The 20,467-nt window shown below is 40.1% G+C and overlaps 1 protein-coding gene across 1 annotated transcript in view; it reads right to left on the bottom strand.

Moving 5' to 3' along the window:
• Positions 1-4,032: 4,032 nt before the first annotated feature.
• Positions 4,033-20,467, bottom strand: part of CD28 (CD28 molecule) — a 29,033-nt gene continuing 12,598 nt past the window's right edge. Inside the window, exons 2-4 of the mRNA XM_018554007.1 lie at positions 7,828-8,163; positions 5,029-5,150; positions 4,033-4,155 (exon numbers count right to left, since the gene is read on the bottom strand). Of these exons, the coding sequence (XP_018409509.1) occupies positions 4,033-4,155; positions 5,029-5,150; positions 7,828-8,163 (581 nt within the window). The remainder of the gene's footprint in view (positions 4,156-5,028; positions 5,151-7,827; positions 8,164-20,467) is intronic.

The raw sequence follows: 20,467 nt of genomic DNA on the forward strand, positions 1-20,467 counted from the left end.
CGATGACTGCCAAAGAGGGAGTGTGTTGGGGGAGATACCTGGGATACATGATAGCTGGTTGCATACCTTAATGGCAGTGTCGATAGTTTCATGTTCCATCTGGCCGTCGATCGGGTTGTCCGGTATTATGGCTGTGAAGGAGGATCCAGCACTTGGATCTGTCTCACTAGGGGATCCGCCGCACACCGAGGCAGTCGCGGCGTCTGACGTCATTCCTATGCGCTCGGGTGTGCGGTCCAGCGAGTTGAAATACGATCTGATCCCTGTATCCATTTTCTGGGGCGAGCAGCGGTCGCTGTTCGTCTTTGCTGTCATCTTCGGTTTGGATGCCTAAGGCCCCGTTCACATATAGCGAATTGTCGCGCGATTTCCGCCGCGATATCGCGCATTTTTGCCGCGCGATATCGCGAGAAGTCGCCGGCCAATGTTATTCAATGGAGCTGTCTTAACTCCATGTCGCTCGTCGCGGTCGCAAGTCGCTTCTACCGGACCCTTTTTTCGGTGGATTTTGCGCGATTTTGCTTTTTTTCTATGGAGCCCGACGGGGAAGGTCGCGCTACCGTCGATGGATCGTCGCTGGAACGTCGCCCCGAAAGTCGCGCTATCCCGGCCGTGCGGATCCGCTGCAAAAGGTATGTCGCTAGGTGTGAATGGGGTCTTAGTCTTGGATGACTTGGACCTCGGACCCTTGTTATGCCTCATTGCACTCCCTCTCATGGTGGGTGGTAATTTTCTATGGGACTCCTGTCTAAAACTATTTCGTGTCTCGTATATCCTCCGGCAGCAGTAGCAGCAGCTTAGGGCAGGGAGAGCTGCCGTCGGTCTCGGACGGAGGCTCTAGCTTTGCATCTGGTCACTAGCCGTGCTGAAAGCCGAAGCTGGCCGAGCGGCCGGCCGACAGCAAATGATACAAAAAACAATAACTTAGGTATATTAAGGATGGTGTGGGAGATGTCATACTATAGCTAAAAACGAAGTGTGGGAAATGATTATTATATGTATAATGCCACATTACTTCCTGTGTAATAATGAATGGGAGGACACCGAAAAGATATCCATATAAATCTATAACAAACAATCTTAATAGATTGCATAATGGTGCATAAACATCTAATGAAAAAAACATAAACCGGTATAAAGCAAATGCTACAAGGAACAATAGCTGGAACATATAGAGGATGGTGTGGGAAAAGTTTTAGTATAACTTATAAACAAAGTGCGGAAAAGGTTTACTTATGTATATCGTATATGATAAATAGGGACCATAAAGCTCTGTATCAAACAACCTATAATTGCATGGTGGTGCATAAACCTTCTAATGCACTAGGGCAAGTAATGGGAAAATAATTAAACCATCTAAAAACACTTAAATAATTATATGCGATTATGCCAATTTTAATAATTCCTTAAAAAACAGTTCAAATCCAGTTCGATGTTCAAACCCCTAGGGACCATAGTGTCTAACAAATATATCCACTTTGTTTCTCTTTCTCTTTCTTCTTTAAAAAGAGAGATTTCTCTTTTTAAATTATTCCCTCTCCAGTATTTCAACTCCACAAAATTTTAGACCTATGGGTCCTTGTTGTGGCACAGTTTGAAATGTTTAGATACACTGTTTGGTGAACCCATTTTTTATATTATTAATGTGTTCCTGTATCCGAATCTTAAGCTGTCTCATGGTCCTCCCCACGTATTGTTGCCCACACGGGCATTCGAGCAAGTATGTGACATGCGTTGTTCCACAGGAAATAAATTAATTTATATTAACCTCTTGTTATTTGTATTAGACTGGAATTGTGTAATTTTTCTTTTTTGTTTTGTTAAGCGGCATCCTACACATCTCCCACACGGATAAAATCCTATTCCATTAAACAATGTCAGAACCCCCTAAAAAAAACCCTAAAAAAACACTATGACATTATGCACCAATTTGTCCTTTAATGTGGGGGCTCTTCTATAAATGACATTCGGTTTGGTTGGTAAGATAGGTCCTAGTACTTTGTCCTTCATTAAAATATTCCAATGTTTAACCATAATCTGCTCTAGTTCTTTATATTGAAATGAATAATCTGTAACAAAAGTAATCGTATAATCCTTATTATTTCTATTTCCTGTTTTTAATAATTCACCTCTGTTAGTTTTACCTATTTTTTGTTGTATCCATCTCCAACTTGTCATATCCCTTTTCTAAAAAACGGTTAGCGATAGCGTTAGCCTGTATCTCAAAATCTTCATCTAAAGTACAGTTACGTCTAACTCTAGTTAATTGTCCCTTGGGTATTCCAGTAATCCAAGCTTTAAACATAATAGTTCCGTACTCTGATACAGAAAGTTGAAAATGTACAAATGTCTTAGATAGTGAACCTTGGCTCTGTTTCTATCTTGTTTCTATCTTGAATTCTAAATTAAAATTTAGATTTAAACTCTACATATACTTTTTTGCTATTGTATTTTATATGCTATAAAGTATTTACTTTCCCAACATATTTCAGACTGTGTTTTGTATACTTTTTTGGCACATCTGATAACTCAGCAATTCCATATGTATAGGCAGTATCATAAAGAATCAGCATGCAATAACCATATAAGATTTGGGTAACAAAAAAAAGACACACACATGTTGAACATGATACATTGATACATTTATTACTTCAAGAGAGAGTTATTTTTATTATGATTTTGGAAAACAACTAGATAAGAAATATTAACAAACAGCTGTTCTAAAAAAAAGAAAAACTTGGGCAAAATTTTGAATCAGAACATTGCCATTTTATTGTAAAAATGAAATGAATAGCTCAGAAAAAAAATAGATAGCAATAAATTAACAGGTGACCCCTGTCACCATTGAAGATGTTTCTCATCACTTCCTATCTTTGTGGCACCCTGTTACCTGAACCAGAAGTGAATACAAATTTCCCCAGTAGAAATACAGACAGCATTAAAAACTCTTCTTCAATCTATAAAAAAAAAATTAAAAAAGGTTTGGTTGGAGTTGGGCTTCATTTGCATCAAAGCAGCATTCTAGGTAAACAGGTAAATCCACAGTTTAAATCTGTATATTGTATGTGAACTATTTTACTTGTAATTCTGTTCAGCTAGCCTTGTTATTGAGGATAAAGAGTACAGGTCCTACCCTCCAATTAAGCTACAGTTCCCCCCCTCTCGCAAGCATATTCACGGTGTTAATTTCACAGCAGTGTGCAGTGGCATCTGATTGCCTCAGAGTGCTGACTCACGCTTTACCAGTCTGAGAGCTGCTGTTCAAGGGATTGCATGAGGCTGAAATCCATGTACTCAAGAAAACCATCAGCTAAAGGATTTTCAGAATCCGACACTTCCAGAAGTGTTGGATTTCTGTCCCTCATCCCACCCCTGCTCACTGTGGTTCCTCCAACTGGCTACTAGGTCACTACAAGACATAGTTCAAGCTGATGAGTCAAACAACTCAACACAGCGAGGCACCAGGAATTCTACACTCCCAGGAGTTTTGGATTCTGAAAATTTCTCAGCAGGCAGTTCCTTTTGACTACTACAGAAATTGTCAGCGCAGGTAGGGGAGATATATTTTAGTTTACACATTTTTTCAGTGGCAGGATAAGATTGATAGTTAAACAAAATTGGTATGGCTTGTTACAAAAAGAATGTAAGTTTGCTATTTTTTACTTATTGTGTATCATTTAAACTATTAAATGTAGTATTTCACTAGTGTAATAAGTGAAAAGTGCATTCTTCTATTACTGTATCATTACAAACAAAAAATCATTTTACCTTTCCATACAAATATTTTGCTCTTTAGATAATTTTAGCTTTGAGAAAAAATAAGAAATATTAAAAAAACAAACTGTCAGCATCAAAGACTGATATTTTCTCACAATAGTTAATGCAAATATGAGGAATTTGATGATCAGAATGTAAGCGAAACCACAGAATGAACTGGATACTCAGGTTCCAAGCAGGTATACTGTTGTTTTGTTGAGGTAACAGTCCATGTAAATGCCCCCGGATAGAATAGCTGGTCAGTTTAGGTAGCTGTCAGCGAGAATGAGAGTAACCATCAGTTGTAGAGTATGTTACACATGGCAAAGGAGGTCGGGTCCGCCGTGGCACAACATTAATATATTCACTCTGTTGAATTCTGGTTCTTCTTCCTTTTCTCTGTAAAATAAAGTTTTCATTTAGAGTTTTTACTTATAATTCTTATTAATAGGTACTCAAAGTGTATAGAAACCCTAATAATGAACTTTTCTTATTTGATTCATTTTGGTGTGTTTTGTATACCAATGAATGTATACTGTTATATCTGTTCAATAGGTGCGCAATGGTGTGCAGGAGCACAACGTATGTAGTGTGGGGAAAAGGGGCTAGAATTTATACAGTGGCCCTTAGTGCTAGCACTTGGTGCTAGCACTAAGTGTGTTATTTTGCTTTTGATGTACGTCAATAAATAGACGTAATCGATTTACTATTGGAGTGCCGGTGTCTATTTCTTTTCTTTTACCTCTCTGCCCCTCCATTGACAGGGAATCAGAAACATTGCCTCTGTTTAATGAGTGGTAAACTGACCAAGGAGGATGTCAAACTAACCAAGGAAGCAGTAATGCTAAACCAGGGAGTAGCAGGGTGACCTCATTGACTAGCAGAGGTGGCTAGCCAAAATGATAAATCTTTTGGCAACTATTTGTAGTCTACTTGTCATATCACTTTTTTCAAAGCCATAGTAAGGATGAAGACAAAAATATACATGTACAGTATTGCAGAGACTGTATCACGTCAGCAAAATACAGAGGCTAGATTTATTTACAAGCTATACTGGCAAAAGAGTACATTAAACTTGATGCATGTTTGTAGGATGTAGGAGTGAAGGTACATTTAGTACTTGTGAATGCCATGAAAGGTGGATTATTTACATGCACTGCAAGCTTGTCAGCCACTTCTTTTATGCTCACTAACAGGTGTCCAATTTGGCAACGTTATAACTAGTACAATAAAAAAATAAACCTTGGATGAAAGGAAGTACATTTGTCTTACCACAATATATAGAAAAGCCATAGTGATTATGAGACTGTATAATGCAAAACATCCAAGTGCAATTAATGGACTTAAAGAAGTTGTCTGAATAATAGTAGTCTCATGTTTAGGGCATGCGGGCTCTGAAAAAAAGTAAAAGAAAATAAATAAACCCGGGTTACAAATGACAATAATCTGCCATTGTGACATACATTTCAAGTGATGACTCTGAGAACAAATGTTTTCTAAATATTTCAACCCAAATCATGTATCATTTTTAAAACATAGGGGTCTATTCACGAAGCTGCCGAAGGATCTGGCCGTAGCTTCAGCCGATCCTTTGGCTAGCTTCGGCCCCAGGACAATATTCACAATAGTCACAATAGTCCGTACAGCTCCTGATTATGGCCGAGCGGCTCAGTCGAGCCGAACGCATATGCATCGGCTCGGCTGAGCCGTGCTGAAAGCCGAAGCTGGCTGCTTCTGACAGCTGGGCGGAGCCAGCCGTGATCTTACAGCTGGCTCTGGCCACTTTCAGAGAGATCAGCGTCCCTGGTTACCTGCTAACCAGGGACACTGATCTCCCGACAGCTAACTCTCCCTGGCGCCCAGGGAGTCTCCTGCTCCCGGCCGCCAAGGAGAGAAACACTGCTGTGTCTTTTTTTTCTTTATTCTGACACAAGCGATGTCAGAAAATAAAATAAAAAAAATTCCCATTGAAAAGCATTGGGACATTACTATTGGCTATTTCAATTTGCAATAGCCAATAGTAAACTAGCATTGTACCCGCCCTCTTTTGCAGTTCCCCATCAGGTCCATCAGCAGAGGGCGGGTACAATGCTAGTTTACTATTGCCTATTGCAAATTGAAATAGCCAATAGTAAACTCCCAATGCTTTTGAATGGGAATTCATCTTTTTTTTTCTCTATTCTGACATCGCTCGTGTCAGAATAAAGAAAAAAAAAAAAGACACAGTGGGGTTTAAGAATAGCCCGAACAGCAGTGAGTAGCCTGCCGGAGGTTAGGCTCAGCCAATCCAGATGTTGGATCGGCTGAGTCGAACTCCTTCTGCACTTCGGGTCGGCCGAACATGCTGAGCAGCCATGCTGAGCAGCCTGAAATCAGCCGTACCAGCCTGAAGTGAATAGCCGAACAGTGTTCGGCTCACTTCACTTCAGGTTGGTCATTCACTCGGCTGCCTACGGCAGCTTAGTGAATAGACCCCATATTCTTCGCATTCAGGGGGAGGAGATAACACATATTTGATTATGTAGAGCACACAAATGCTCGTTTAGTTATGACATGTCTAATAAAGAAAGTTGAACTATGTTTTAACTATCTTGGGTTTATGAATACATAATGCTGAATGAAAAAGACAACAATGCATAAGATGACAAAAGTCTCCATTCCCAAAAACAGAATGTGATAAAGGTATTTTTATGTTTGACATATACACGCGCGTTTCCGAGGGCTACCTGGCTTTATCCCAATGGATATGCGTGGCAAATACACCCCAAAGAAGCTCCTGTACTTCTTTGGGCGTAGGGCGTTTTGCAGCGCATTCCCCAAGCGATGTAAAACGCCCAGGTGGGAACCCAGGTGAATTGCTTTTATCTGCCTTTTAGTTAGAACAGCTTTTACTACTTCTGTGGTGAGAAATGGCCTGCACACAGCATATCTAGGCTTGCAGATACTTACTATCAATGGATCATAAACAGTAGTATAACATCATGCTATACCTGTACATGCTGTGTGTAGTCTGTTCCTTCATTGTGCCAGGTGGCAAAAAAAAAAGGCAAGGCAAGTCACTACCTCTTGCAGCAGCTAATTTTTTTGTAGGTCCTAAGTTGATTGCTGCTTCCAAAGTGCCAAATTAACCTACTTCTGAGCTGCATCAAGTTCTGTTTGCATTAACATTGATTTGAATGGTAAAGAAAACCAGCTCAGAGACAAACAAAAACATGTTACAATTTCCCTTAAAGTAGTATTGAATTCTCAAACCTTTTCAATAATGAATCCAGATCAATCAACTTTGCTTTGTCTAGAAAACAAATTTCTATAACTTTTTGCCCAGTCACTTACAGTCATCACGTTTCCAAAGAGCTGGCACCAACTCTCTCAACTAGGCTTCCCTGTGCTTCCTGTCCAGTACAAGATCACAAGGGACAGTGTGAGACACACACAGCTTACTAGCACACACAAGGGTGGCTCCCACCCTAAAACAGGATGCAAGGGCCAGTGCTCAGGCTGCCGACTGAGGAAACTAACCCTTTTAAACATCAAGGAGCAGAATCCGGTGTTAGTCATTTAATCAGCATTTGAAATAGCTCAAAAACGTTTGACTTTAATATCACTTTAAAGTTCTGATAGACCACTTTGTTCCCTTTTCTCCATGAGAAAGCAAATCAATCTTTCAATTCATGTGGCTAAATCTGTTCATTGCCTTCTTTAGCAGAAGATCATAATACGTTCAGGTAGTATTTAGTTTGTTCAAGAAGAGTCAGATTTCTTGGTAAGGTATGTGCCTGGCTATGTCCACCCTAACAGACCATACACAAAAGATGTGAGCAAATGCTGTCTTTTAGAACGTATAGGTCTATGATAGGTTTTTATAATATCTGTTTGACATAAGTGTTGTTATTCCATTACATTAATGTTTGCATGGTGTATTTATACTTCCCTACCTAGGTTCTGCAATACCTGTTCACAAGTCATGCTACTGAAAATGTATTCTTAAATGTAAAAATGCACTACAATAAGAATTTTTTTTTACCTTCATAGATACTTTATAATAACTGTAAATTATTGCATCATCCTTACCTTTTACATGAATGAAAGTGCCCTCATCACATTCATGATTGTAAGGAGGGGGATACATGACTTCTTTATGGAAAAAATAAATGTCTGTATGGTTTGCAGTAAGATCCCACAGAAAAAAAGTCACATTGTCAACGGCTGGGGTAACTCGGCAGTTATTCTCCTCAAACGGTATCTGGGTGTAATTGAAGGATCCTACACAAAAAGTCACTGATTTGTTCATTCCTCTGCTCAAAGACACCTTGAATTCCTTGTCAACATTATTAAAGTCTTTGTAAAATGTTAAACTGATGTTGCCTGGGGCATAGAGAATAAATCTGTGTTTCGTTGGTAAGGTATCTACAAAATTGGAAAATGACAATTAGAGAAATGATCACCTTTATCAAACATTAGAATTAGTACAGAACTGCATAGAAAGAGCGCAGCATACATGCTCAGAACCATCTTTCTTCACAGTAGAAATAGGTAAGTACATCAGAATACTCTATTTTGGAAAAAACAAAACCTACGCAACACAAATCCTCCTGGAAGTATTACATGCAAAGAGATGAAGGGAGAGAAGTTGTACTGCAAGTAATGATCGATACAATATTCCACTCCCACCCAGACGATCTTTAATACCCCTTTTAAGGCCCGTTTACAACATAGCTTAATTCTAAATGTATGGGATCTATGAGTTGATCCTGATTCCCTTAGACTTTTTTTTAAATACCGTGGCCAGTTGTGGAAACCTTACTTACAAAAGGATAATGGTAAAACAGAATGAGTCCAGAGACAGGTAACAAAAACGGTGAAAGGTATGATGGATAAAACATGCCAGGAGGGACTGTAGGAATTTAATATTTACAATCTTGAGGAAAGAAAAAGGGGACATGATTGAAACCTTAAAATACAATAAAGGTGTAAATAAGGTTTAGGAGGGTAGTATTTCACCAATATGAAGCTAAGATCAACAACTGGGACATGACCTGAACTTGCAGGAGGAAAGATCAAATCTTTTTTTTAGAAAAAGTAGTTGACCCTTGAAACAGAAATCCAGCAAAGGTACTGAGTCAGTCACCAGTAAGTGAGTTTAAACATACTTGGGACAAACATAAATCTGTACTCAGACAAAAAGGTTAAAGGTTAAAAAAAAAGGCTTGATAAACTATTTGGTCTTTTTCTTCCTCCACTCTTCTGTGTTTCTATTTCATGTACAAATTGTACATGTTGGGTTTATTTTCATCAACATTATCCATCTGTCTCTCTTTTGGTGGGACAGACCAGCCATACACAAAAGGTACATGATTTAGCAATATATATAAAGCATTGTCAAGTATGCCCATATTGGGTTGGTTAACTTAACCTGAGAGGAAGGCCCAACTCTATGCAGTGCACAAGTTACCTTACTCTGCATGTATAGTTATTAAAGAAGAACTCCTGGCAAAACTTTTCTTAGCCCTTGCAGTGGGCTACCCCTGCACTGTGGTGCATTGTTAGAACGCATTGCAGTGCTTGACATTAATTTAACTGTGTGGCAGCGCATGGCAAAGAGTTATTACGCATTGCCGTCAGTTGTGATATGCTGTGCTGTGATTAAATGTACCCCTGTATCATTTTATCACAACACACACACCAGCACAGCACACAAATGATTTTTAACATAAGTCGCTTATTTACAGTTTTGCATTTATTTTTTTACCGTTTCGCAAAAAGACAATTTAAAATTTACAAATATTTGTTATTTATTAACTCAATAAAGTTTTATCTTTTAGATTTAGTCAGAAAAGTATTTTTTGTGCACCGATACTGATTTTAGTGTGCTTTTATCAATTTAATTGTGTATCATTATCGGTTTAATATTGATTTGACAGACATTTGCGCAATTATTGAAGGACCTACAAAATTAGTAGCACCATCTTTTTATTCTACATGTGCTTTCAGAAAATATATGGTTTGGGGGGTATTTTACAAATGCTAGCAACGCAGCAGTAGAAAATCAAAACAATGGCAAAAATTGCAAAAATGGAGTGGCCAGCTGCGGTTAAAAGCGTTGGAGAGCTTGGCAGCAAAAGGGTTAAATGCTCTTTTTTTTGTGTGTGCTTTGTTTTTGTTGTCTTTTTAATGAAATGTATATGGTTATTATGTTTTGTTTTATTTCTTTTTTAACGCTAAGATCTTTCTGAATAAATGTACTAATTGATTTTGGAGATAGAAAAGAATGTAAAATTCAGAAATTTTATTAAGAGCATCTAATTTTAAAAAAAATGCTCATTTTGGTCTAAGGGCAAAAATAACATTATACTCATCCTTGGAGCCGGCTGGCTCTTAGATTGGTCCTTCCAGCCACTCTCCTCCTATGCTTTGCAATGGTGTGTTTCTCAGTGTCTTCTCCTCCTATACACAGTGTATTGGACGTGACGTCTCAAGGATCTTTAGACAGCTGCAGCGAAGATGGGGAGAGACTGGAAGGACCAGCCTAAAAACCAAATATCCAAAGTTGGTTGAGTATAACTGTGTTATGTTTGCACCTAGACCAAAATGAGTACTTAACCCTTGCTGTGTCAGGATAGCACCAATGCAAGGGTTAAGAATAAAATTGCCCAGACTTCTTTAATATAAAAAATGGGAAAATAGTCACATTATTCAGATTGCAGTTCAAAGCACAAGATGCAAATTCATCTTCTATGAGTTGCTTACAGCATTTAATAGAAGCTACCGAAATGCCTGAAAAATCTACCAACAACCTCTACCATTTACCAATAAAACAAGTATCAAGCTGAATAGCTGATCTGAAAAGTTAGGATCTAGAGCTTATTATTAGGATCTGGTTATTTATTGCTATGAAGTAGTCTAATTAGCATACTGTAAGACCTTCCCATCTCCATTGATGGGAAGTGGGGGGGGGAGTCTCGGCGGGCAGGGGGACTCTCAGCGGGCAGGGGAGGCGCAGAACTTGGCCTCGGGGCGGTAGGGAGAGTAAATCCGGCCCTGTGTGAGACACTGTCAGCAAATGGGGACTATATGAAATAATAACCCCTACTTTTTACAACCTGTAAAAAGGAGAGAATACAGTATTTATTTATAGTCTATTTTGTGTTTAACAGAAAACACATAGAGGGGAATGTATCAAAACTGGAGCAGACAAAATCTGGAGGTGTTGTGCATGGCAACCAATCAGCTTCTCTCTTCAGTTAAGATTTGAGCATGAAAGAGAGACGCTGATTGGTTGCAATGCACAGCTGCTCCACATTTTGTCTGCTCCAGTTTTGACAAATCCCCCCCATAGTGAAGTAGTTTGTAAGCATCTTATAAAAGTTTTTCAAATATTTCCCTTTTTGTTAGACCTTTTAATGGAAAGTAAATATGGCTGCCATTCCGTGCATACAGTATATATTTCAAAACTATACCTAAAACAAGGTTTGTAAATCATTAAGACACTTTGATGATTACCTTTTAAATGTATATAACAAAATCTACATAAACTAGATGGTTTCCCTAAAAAGACCTTAGCTTGTCTTTCTGTTCTCGTCGCTGGTCAGTTTTAACTACCAAATTAGGATCCCCAGATATTTTTTGTACTTGCAGCATTTTTTAAGAGACAATGGGGAATGTGCATGTATTGGCACGTTTGACTGAATATATTTTATTGTTATTTCGCCCATAAACTATCCTTGATAGCCTCCTGCAAGATGAAACTGTTTTGGTTGATTTTATATCACACACAAAAAAGGCCTTTCCAGCATACAGGGTCAGTCCATCCAAAAGTGATCCATATATTAGCAGTGGGTGGAGCCTGATCCTCTTGGTCAGCCTCTGGCTTTCTATATGTCTTGGATAATCCAACAGCTAGATCTCCTTGCCATATTTTCCAATGCTGTTTCTGTTCACCTTGGAGTTTTTGATATTCTCACCCATTCGCATTTTCCAGCACCTTTGGTTGGATGCTCCATAATATTAAATAAAATGTTTTTTTAAAAAGGGAAAGCGGGTCCACTCATAAGAGTTACAGGAGGTGAACAGACCCAGGTACCCAAACACAGATATCTCAGCAATAAAATCCCTATTGTCAAGTGGTCAAATCTCCAGCATTGTCAAGTGGTCAAATCTCCAGCATTGTCAAGTGGTCAACTCTCCAGCATCTGCCAACAACTGAATAAACAGTTTTAGAATTGACCCTTTAGACCAGGGATAGGCAACCTTGGCATTACAACTGTGGTGAAACTGCAAATCCTTTCATGAATCTGCCTCTGAGAGTTATGTTTGTGGCTATCAGAGTCTTGCAATGCCTTATGGGACCTGTAGTTCCATAACAGCTGGATTGCCAAGGTTGCCTACCTCTGCTTTACACATACAATTTTATGATACATCCTTGAAGTGAATAAAGCTTGAAATAACTGTCACTGCAATGTTTTCAGATTCACTGTGTGACAGAAAAAATTCAACTGTTTGTTTAAAGCTTGTGAGTGACCATAAGGTATGTGTATACAGAAAATAGGTAGTTATGGCACATGTGTAACTTAAAGTAACAATCAGGGCTCATTCACACCACATCCAGATAATCTCCAGACCAGACCAGATTGTTTCCGGACCCAAAATGCATCCTAATGTATCCCTATGCTATTTCTGGCCTCTGTTCATGCCAGAGCATTCCGTTCCAGACCAGACCAGAAAAATACTGCATGTCTCATTTTGTCTGGTCTGGAATGCAGTGGAACGCATGGAAGCTCATCAAAACGCATACAAATGCAATGGAACGTACTTGATCGCACCTGAAAGCACATTTTAGGCTAAAAAAAACCCAGCTCTGGAACGCGGCAAAATCGCAGTAAAATCATGGTAAAAACGCATCAACACGCAATGCACTGTCAGATACAAATCTTTCAGTACAGGGACTTCTGGGACAAGTATTAAAAACTAGTACATAATATATGTGTTTTATTGTTGCTTTTTATTTACTGTCTCAAGTTTGTTTGTAGATGTATTTGTCAAGCACAAAGCTGTTGTTGTTTGCAAAGCATTAAATCAGTGTAACACGTGAAACAATAATAATAGAAAATTTATGTTTGTACTAAAAGCAGCAGTGGTTAAGCTTACCAGCTGGTGACTGACTGGGTTTTATTACATCAGAAGGAAGACCCCTGTGCACATGTGAACTATCTATTTCCTCTCATTCAGGGGTCCTCCCTAGCAAAGAAGTCAACTTTGTGACCCAGATTTGCTGACTTGCACTGATAACCGCTGAAAACAGCACTGCAGTTGTGTAACACAGGAAGTGGAGGCCAGTAAACAAAACCACAATGTGAAAGGGAGGATAAAAGACAAATGCTTATATTGTGCTTCATTTCTTAAAGGAGAAGTGTTGCAATCAACGTTCTGCTGTGTTGGATAAAAAAAAAAGTACTGCATACTCTAATGGGAGTATGGGCGGACACCTTTTATCCCATTCAGACTGAGCGACATGGTGGAGTGACATGGTGCATCGCGCTTTTTTCCACGCGATACGATACTGAGCGGCATTGAGCTACAATGCCCGATATTGAGCGGCAATGCACATTTTATCGTGCTACGTAGCACTAATTTCGGGAGGGACTTCGTCGCTGCTACATTGGGATGTAACCAATCAACAGCGGTCTTGATGTGACATCATTCTTTCCTTCCATTTTGCAATGCAAAAGTTACCCTTCTGTAGCGCGACAAGGTCGTGCAATATCGCCGGTAATGCGCGCCTTTGCACGACACCATTGAGTCCATTGGGGCCGAATCGCGCGACATCCATGGAAAAAAGGAACGAGCGACGAGCTACAGGCGACATTGACCTGTGAGATGTGAACAGCTCCATTGAAATGCATTGGACAAGCTACATGGAGCGATATCGCATGGAAATATGCGCAATTTATTCGCGAAAATCGCGCGACAAAACGCTCAGTGTGAACGGGGTCTTAATGCAGAGTTTTAGGCAATGGACTCAACCCCAATCACATGGACCATGACAAATTATGAAGACAAGAATTATCACATAAACCTGGGGGTTATTTATGTGTGCTACTTTCCTTTTATATCAGCGATTAAAAATAACCAATGCAATCATCTGAAGGATGGATGAAACGTTTAGTGCAATATAAACAAAGCTGGTAATTAAAGTGACTCTAAACTCAGGAGTTAAATCTTAAAAGTGCATTCAAGTACGTTAACTAATAAGAAAAATGTATCTTATTTGTGCATCACTCTGTCACTCATCACAGCTGTAGACCCTCAAATCATCTCTGAATTGGTGCTGACACTGTCCTTCCTTCTGGAGGGTGGCAACGTTTGTTACCTATGTCCCTATGTGTGTTGTAAAGTAGTCACCACTCCAAGCTCACTCCTGTGATGGACTATAATCTCAATACAAATTAGTAAACTGAGCATGAGATTGTAGTCCATCACAGGAGGGAGCTTGGAGCGGTGGTTACTTTACAACACACACAGGGACCATGGGGAACAAAAGTAGCCACCCTCTAGAAGAAAGGACGGTGTCAGCACCAATTCAGAGATGATTTGAGGATCTACAGCCAAGTGATACACAAATAAGATACATTTTTGTTAATAGTTAAGGTGCTTGAATGCATTTTTAAGATTTAACTCCCAAGTTTAGTGTCACTTTAAAGCATTTCTAAACCTATAAACAAAATTGTAGTTGCAGCTTACCCTTCCATGCATGTGGTGCCCGCATCTGTTTTTTTAATCTACCGTATATACTCGAGTATAAGCCGTCCCGAATATAAGCCGAGGTACCTAATTTTACCACAAAAAACTGGGAAAAAGTATTGACTCGAATATAAGCCGAGGGTGGGAAATGAGGCAGCTACTGGTAGATAGATACCAATAAAATTACATGAATATTTATTTAAAAGAAAAATAACCTAGCTCTGTAAGTGGAAAAGGGGGTACAGGGCTACATATGAAGTACTACGGATCATTTAACCCATTCATATTAGCAGAGGATAATTGTAAATCTATTGTTCAGTGCATTCTATATGTAGTATATAGTACATGTACATATAGAGTGCCTGCAACAATACATTTACAATGATCCTCTGCTAACATGAATGGGTTAAATGATCCATAGTACAATTAGCAAGTACAGAACAATACCTGTTGATCTTGCCAGAAATGCAGTGTCATTGTCACTTCCTGTGGGATGAACTAAAAGCAGAAAAGAATCATATTTTATTTTAGGGCTACTGTATGCTTACCAGCAGCTGACTATTCCCTAACTAGCAGCTGACTATTCCCATCAGCCCTAATGTAGTGGAGATAAACAAAGGCAGACATGTTTGAAATCAACCTAAATCCAACGTGCTTGAGAACCATATTTGTCCTCATAGGAACAGTAAAGGAGTAAATGTAGCTACCTAGGGACAGGAAGTGTGTCATTTGCAGGAATACCAGGTAAAGAGAGATGGAAAAAAAAAAAAAAAAAGAATAAACTGATGCAGCCACTTCATCAAAAGACTGGTAAGCTGTAATATGTTAAACTTTTGTTTTTGGGTATAGATACATTTAATGTAGAACACTTATGTATAGAGCTCTCTACATCAGAGCTATAAGAAGGAAATTTGAGGAAGAATGTTGGACAGAGGGACTTGGTTCCAAAGAGAGAGAGAAAATTCCTCCAAATAATTAACTAAGGCCTTGTTCACACCAGAATGCACTGCATCGCATTGCGGCCGGCTCACTATGTTGTGGGGCAGGAGGGAGTGTGGCTGTCCATTAAAGTGGCCACGCCTTCTGGCCGCAAAGCGATCGGCCGCATGGGGACGCAAGGCACATTATGCCTCCGGTCCGGTTCGGTCTGAATAAAATGCTGCAAGCACTAATTTGTTCGGACCAGACCGTGTGGAAGACGTGTGGAAGACCGCCATCAACGCAAACGCTAAAATCTTTCACCCTCACAGATTCCGCCTGTTTGCGACTATTATATAGGCCGGTATGATATGTGCGGACAACCGCTCCTATGTGAATGAAGCCTTTTTCCTGATCCCAGTTCAGGGATTGGTGTCATATGACCCATTCATTGCACCCAGGCAAGAAAGCTTTCAGTGCCATATCTTTGGTAGCGTTATCTGTTGAAGGAAATATGTTACAAAGCTAGAAACCTGTGTCTGCAGCCATAGGCAGGGTGGAAATGAACAGATGTTGTTTGTGGGGTTCATTAAACTTTACAGGAAGCGTGTAGCCAGGTGTGTTGTTTTGTTTTGTCTTTGTTACAAAACCCGGTGCTTTGTGTAGCTTATCAGAGGCAATCAGGAGGGCTGTGAGACTGTCTGGGAAGTACTCATATATGTATACATCCCAACTGTCCTTCTTTAGGCCCGGTTCACACCTGGGCGTTTTGTAGCGCGTTCGAACGCTCTGCAAAACGCTCAAACACCGAAATCCCATTATTTCCTATGGGTATGGTTCACACCTGGGCGTATTACAGGCCGTATGAAGGCGCTACAAAATGTCCTACGTCCAGAAGTAAAGGAGCTTCTTTGGGGCGTTTTTGTCACGTGTTTTCATTGGGATACAGCCAAGTAGCCCTCGGAAACGCGCGTTTGTCGCACGTTTTTTTTTACCGCGAACGCGCATATTCGATATGCCTAGGTGGGAACCTAGCCTTATTGGAGGGACTGCCCCTCTTTTGGGACCGAATCCTTCTGTCCCTCTTTCCTTCTCAGTTGTCCCACTTTTTGGTCTGATGTATAGAGCTCTATAAATGTGTATTATTTAACCACTAAAAGTGATCTTTCACTATAAACCTTCATACTATCACTATATTATTTAGAAAAGTAAGTATAAAAAGAAAGGTTATGGTAAAAAAAAGACAATGGTAGGTGGCATATAAATTCTTCATGGTGGGGGCGTGGAAGGGGTGTGTCCATTGCCTACATACATTGTGCTGAAAAGTGTCCCTCTTTTCCATCTCAGAAAGTTGGGAGATATGGATATGCTCTGTTATTGTCAGTGCACATTGTATGGGAGGGCCTCAGAAACTCTTAGTCAGTTGCGAAGTCTTACCTCTCAGTGTAAAGCGGTTATATGAGCCTCCACTAGCAGAGTTTAGGAATTCTAATTAGGACCCAACAGGTCCATAGTTTTTGGCTCTGTTGATGTCAAGGAAGCATGCTTAAGAGGACATGTAGTCCAGTTGCCTATTTGTGGGCAATAATCTTAGGAACAGAGACCTATTGTATTTGGAGAGGGTAAGAATTGTGAATAACTGAAGATGCAGTCTTGAAGTCATTGATGTTGTTTTGTCTAAGACCTTCACAATAGTAAACAATATGCTCCTGAATGCCCCTTATCTTGTATATACCGGACACATATTATTGCTCAAATCGTTTTGAGGAGAAATGCAAGAAAGGCTATAGTCCAAAACTGTTCTGCCCTGAAGGCCTAGTGCTGACTGGACTAGAAGTCAAAAATAAAAATAAACTACAATAACCCAGAGGATGAGATTAATGACTTCCTGGGGTTTCATCCTTTATATGTACAGTTGAGAAAAGAGAAAATAACCCACTTTTTCTGTGTTTGTTGTATCTGTGGATTGTTGAAGGAAGGAAGGCATGCTCATTACTGCTCTCTTGCAAGCATGGACTTCTCTACGCAGTGGTGGACATTAGTCAGCAAAGATCCTTTATGTGAGAACAGTTTTCTGGCCCCTCAATTTAACTATTGCCCCAGTAAAGGTACATATTCATTGTAGTTACATAAAAATAGACTCGTTTAGAGTCTCTTTCTCATAACATGCAGCTGGTATCAGATGAAAAGACTCTCCTCATTTTCAAGAGGAAATTGGAGATGCACTCTGTATGACTCAGTAGCAGTAAAAGAGGTGGTCCATGCCGGACACCACTTGGATATCACAAACCATCATAGTTAGGGCATAATGAAGAATGCCTTCTGATTCTCACCTGGCATAGAAGTGAGCAGTGTCCAGATCTGTGTGACAGCAAGAGGGCGTCCCAGTACCCACCCTACCAAAATCGAGTATAAATGAGTCCATAGGTTCCAGAGGGCAGTTGTGCAGTTAAATGGTCTGCACAAGTGGTATGTCTGCATTTGATCACATGACTTACAAGTGCATCTGTCAGTGTACAAGGGTGCTCAGTCTTGCAGTCTGTCTACAAGGGACTGGTGCACCCCTATAGGAGATACAGACCAGGGCTGGCCTTAGGCCTTTAGGCGCCCTGTGCGAGAAAGCTTTACAGCGCCCCTCAGTGGCCACACCCTTTAGTGGCCACACCCCCGTAACAAAATGATATTTACCGATCCCCCACTCTGCCACGCAGAGCCACTGTCATCCTGAAACTGACAGGATGACAGCGGCTCCGATCTCCTCCCCGCTCGGCCATCCTGACAGCTGAGGGCGCGGCTTCTCTCCCCCTCACCGCTCCGCCATCCTGACAGCAGGCAGCGCTCCCTCCTGCGCCCCACCCCTGAAGTGGGGGGGCGGACGAGGGAGCGCTGTCATATCGGATGGCCAGCGGTGAGGGGGAGAGAAGCCGCCCACAGGAGGAGCTGAAACTCCGCATGGCGCCTTTGTTGCCATGGCACCCTGTGCGGCCGCACGGCTCGCACACCCCTAAGGCCGGCCCTGATACAGACCCCAGTAGGTTGCACCAGTTCAGCTCTTCTCATATTGCCTCAAATGGATCTGCAGTGAAATACAAGCACATAAAACCTCCTTCAGAAATGACAGTTTCTAGCTAACAACCAAAGCTTCTTTTGTTTGCTTCGCATAGGTTGACAATGTGTGACTTAGAACTTCAGATCAATGGGAACAATTTGTCAAGGATGTGGGTTATTCTCATATCCAATAAAAAGACATATTTACAAATTGTGACCCCTGCACAAACCATGATTTAATCATGGGTAATATTATTGCAATGTGCAGATATATGCAATTATGTTATTCTGCATATACAGTGGGGCAAAAAAGTATTTAGTCAGCCACCAATTGTGCAAGTTCTCCCACTTAAAAAGATGAGAGACCTGTAATTGGCATCATAGGTAGACCTCAACTATGAGAGACAAAATGAGAAAACAAATCCAGACAAATCACATCGGCTGATTTGGAACCAATTTATTTGCAAATTATGGTGGAAAATAAGTATTTGGTCACCTACAAATGCGGTCATCAACAGTCCTGCAAATATTTCTCACTTTAAACAGGAACCGTTTTTACACCTGGTCAACGTCTTTTTAAAAAAAATTACAACATCTGCTAAGTTTGTATATAGGTTACTGGCACATAGAAAGAACAGTTACTGAGATGTCAAATATTGTAGTTAAATAGGGGCCCTCTTTATCATGCTCTTCAACTAAGTACACATTACACTTTTACATACTTACAAATGTGTGCATCATAGATTTGATAAAGAATTTTAAAAAATGTATACAGTTGTGTAAAGTAATTAAATGTATTTAAATCTAACCGACATAAATGCCTGGATCTGTCTTTATGTCAGCACTTGCAGAGCAGTATTGAAACTGAGACAAGGTGAGTCTGTCTCAAACAATGGTATAATATTCATTTGGGTACAGTGTTGCATGACTAATTGTCACACAAAATACCACAGCATTGAAAATGAAAAAAGGTCTGGTAATGAAAGGGTATTACTGGCTGGTATAAATGATAATTAAGGAATACATGACTTTAAAATATTGTGTGAGTATAAATAATTAGACTGGAGATCTATTTGTATGCAAAGCTGGTTCAGTGGTTCTTCATGTTAAGAGGCATTTCAGGCATAAGAGGCATACACATGAACAATTTAGACGTAATAGAATAGCTATTCTTTTATATAAATGTTTCATTTTGCAATGGGACACTGTTAGAATACACATTACTCTTTCCTATAGAAATATTCATTGTCATATATATTTTTTGCTGTCAATTGTATTGTATATGCTCTTTGAAATAATAAAAACATTGTTATTCAAAATAAAAAAAGAATACACATTACTGTGTTTATAGCAACAACTTCTGCAGTATGCAATTTCGGTCACTAGATGGCAGTGTTTATAAGTTTTGTTATACAGTATCTATGGTATATACTCTGCTGTATTTAAAAAGGTAGATAATAAAGCTGTGGCTTCCTTCCTGTTTTCAAGCCATGTGTGGCATGCATATCAGACTGTGTGCTTGTGTTTCTCTGTGAGGTTGTGCAAGACGTTCCAACAGACACTACTGTACTTTTATCTAAAAGTCAGCTATCAATCAGCACCCTGGCAATATCATTGGCTCCTGATGATAGCCTGAGCATGTCATTTATAACTGGTAGTGTTCCAAAAGCAACATGACTGTCATTGCATCAGTCTAAACCCTTGGTTCTCAACTGGTAGTTCGTGACCCATAAGTAGGTTGTGACCCCATGTTCAGTTCATCGCCATATGTCTTTCACTTTTCTAGGTGAGAGGCTCCTCTGCCATCCCCTAGAGCAGCACTGTCAGTTCTCGCGTCAAGCAGCCATTCAAAATATGCCCGGCGCCGAGTTTCAGCTTGAGGTGGGATGAGGCTATGACTCTGCCTGAGGAAGGGGATGCTGCGAGACCCCGAAACGTTGCATTAAATGCTGCATGTCCATCAAGAAATAGACGCATTTGTACAGCATCTGGTGTGCCGATGTCCATA

This window comes from Nanorana parkeri, unplaced genomic scaffold, assembly GCF_000935625.1.
Source record: "Nanorana parkeri isolate BGI_ZX_2015 unplaced genomic scaffold, ASM93562v1 scaffold139, whole genome shotgun sequence".
Lineage (NCBI taxonomy): Eukaryota > Metazoa > Chordata > Amphibia > Anura > Dicroglossidae > Nanorana > Nanorana parkeri.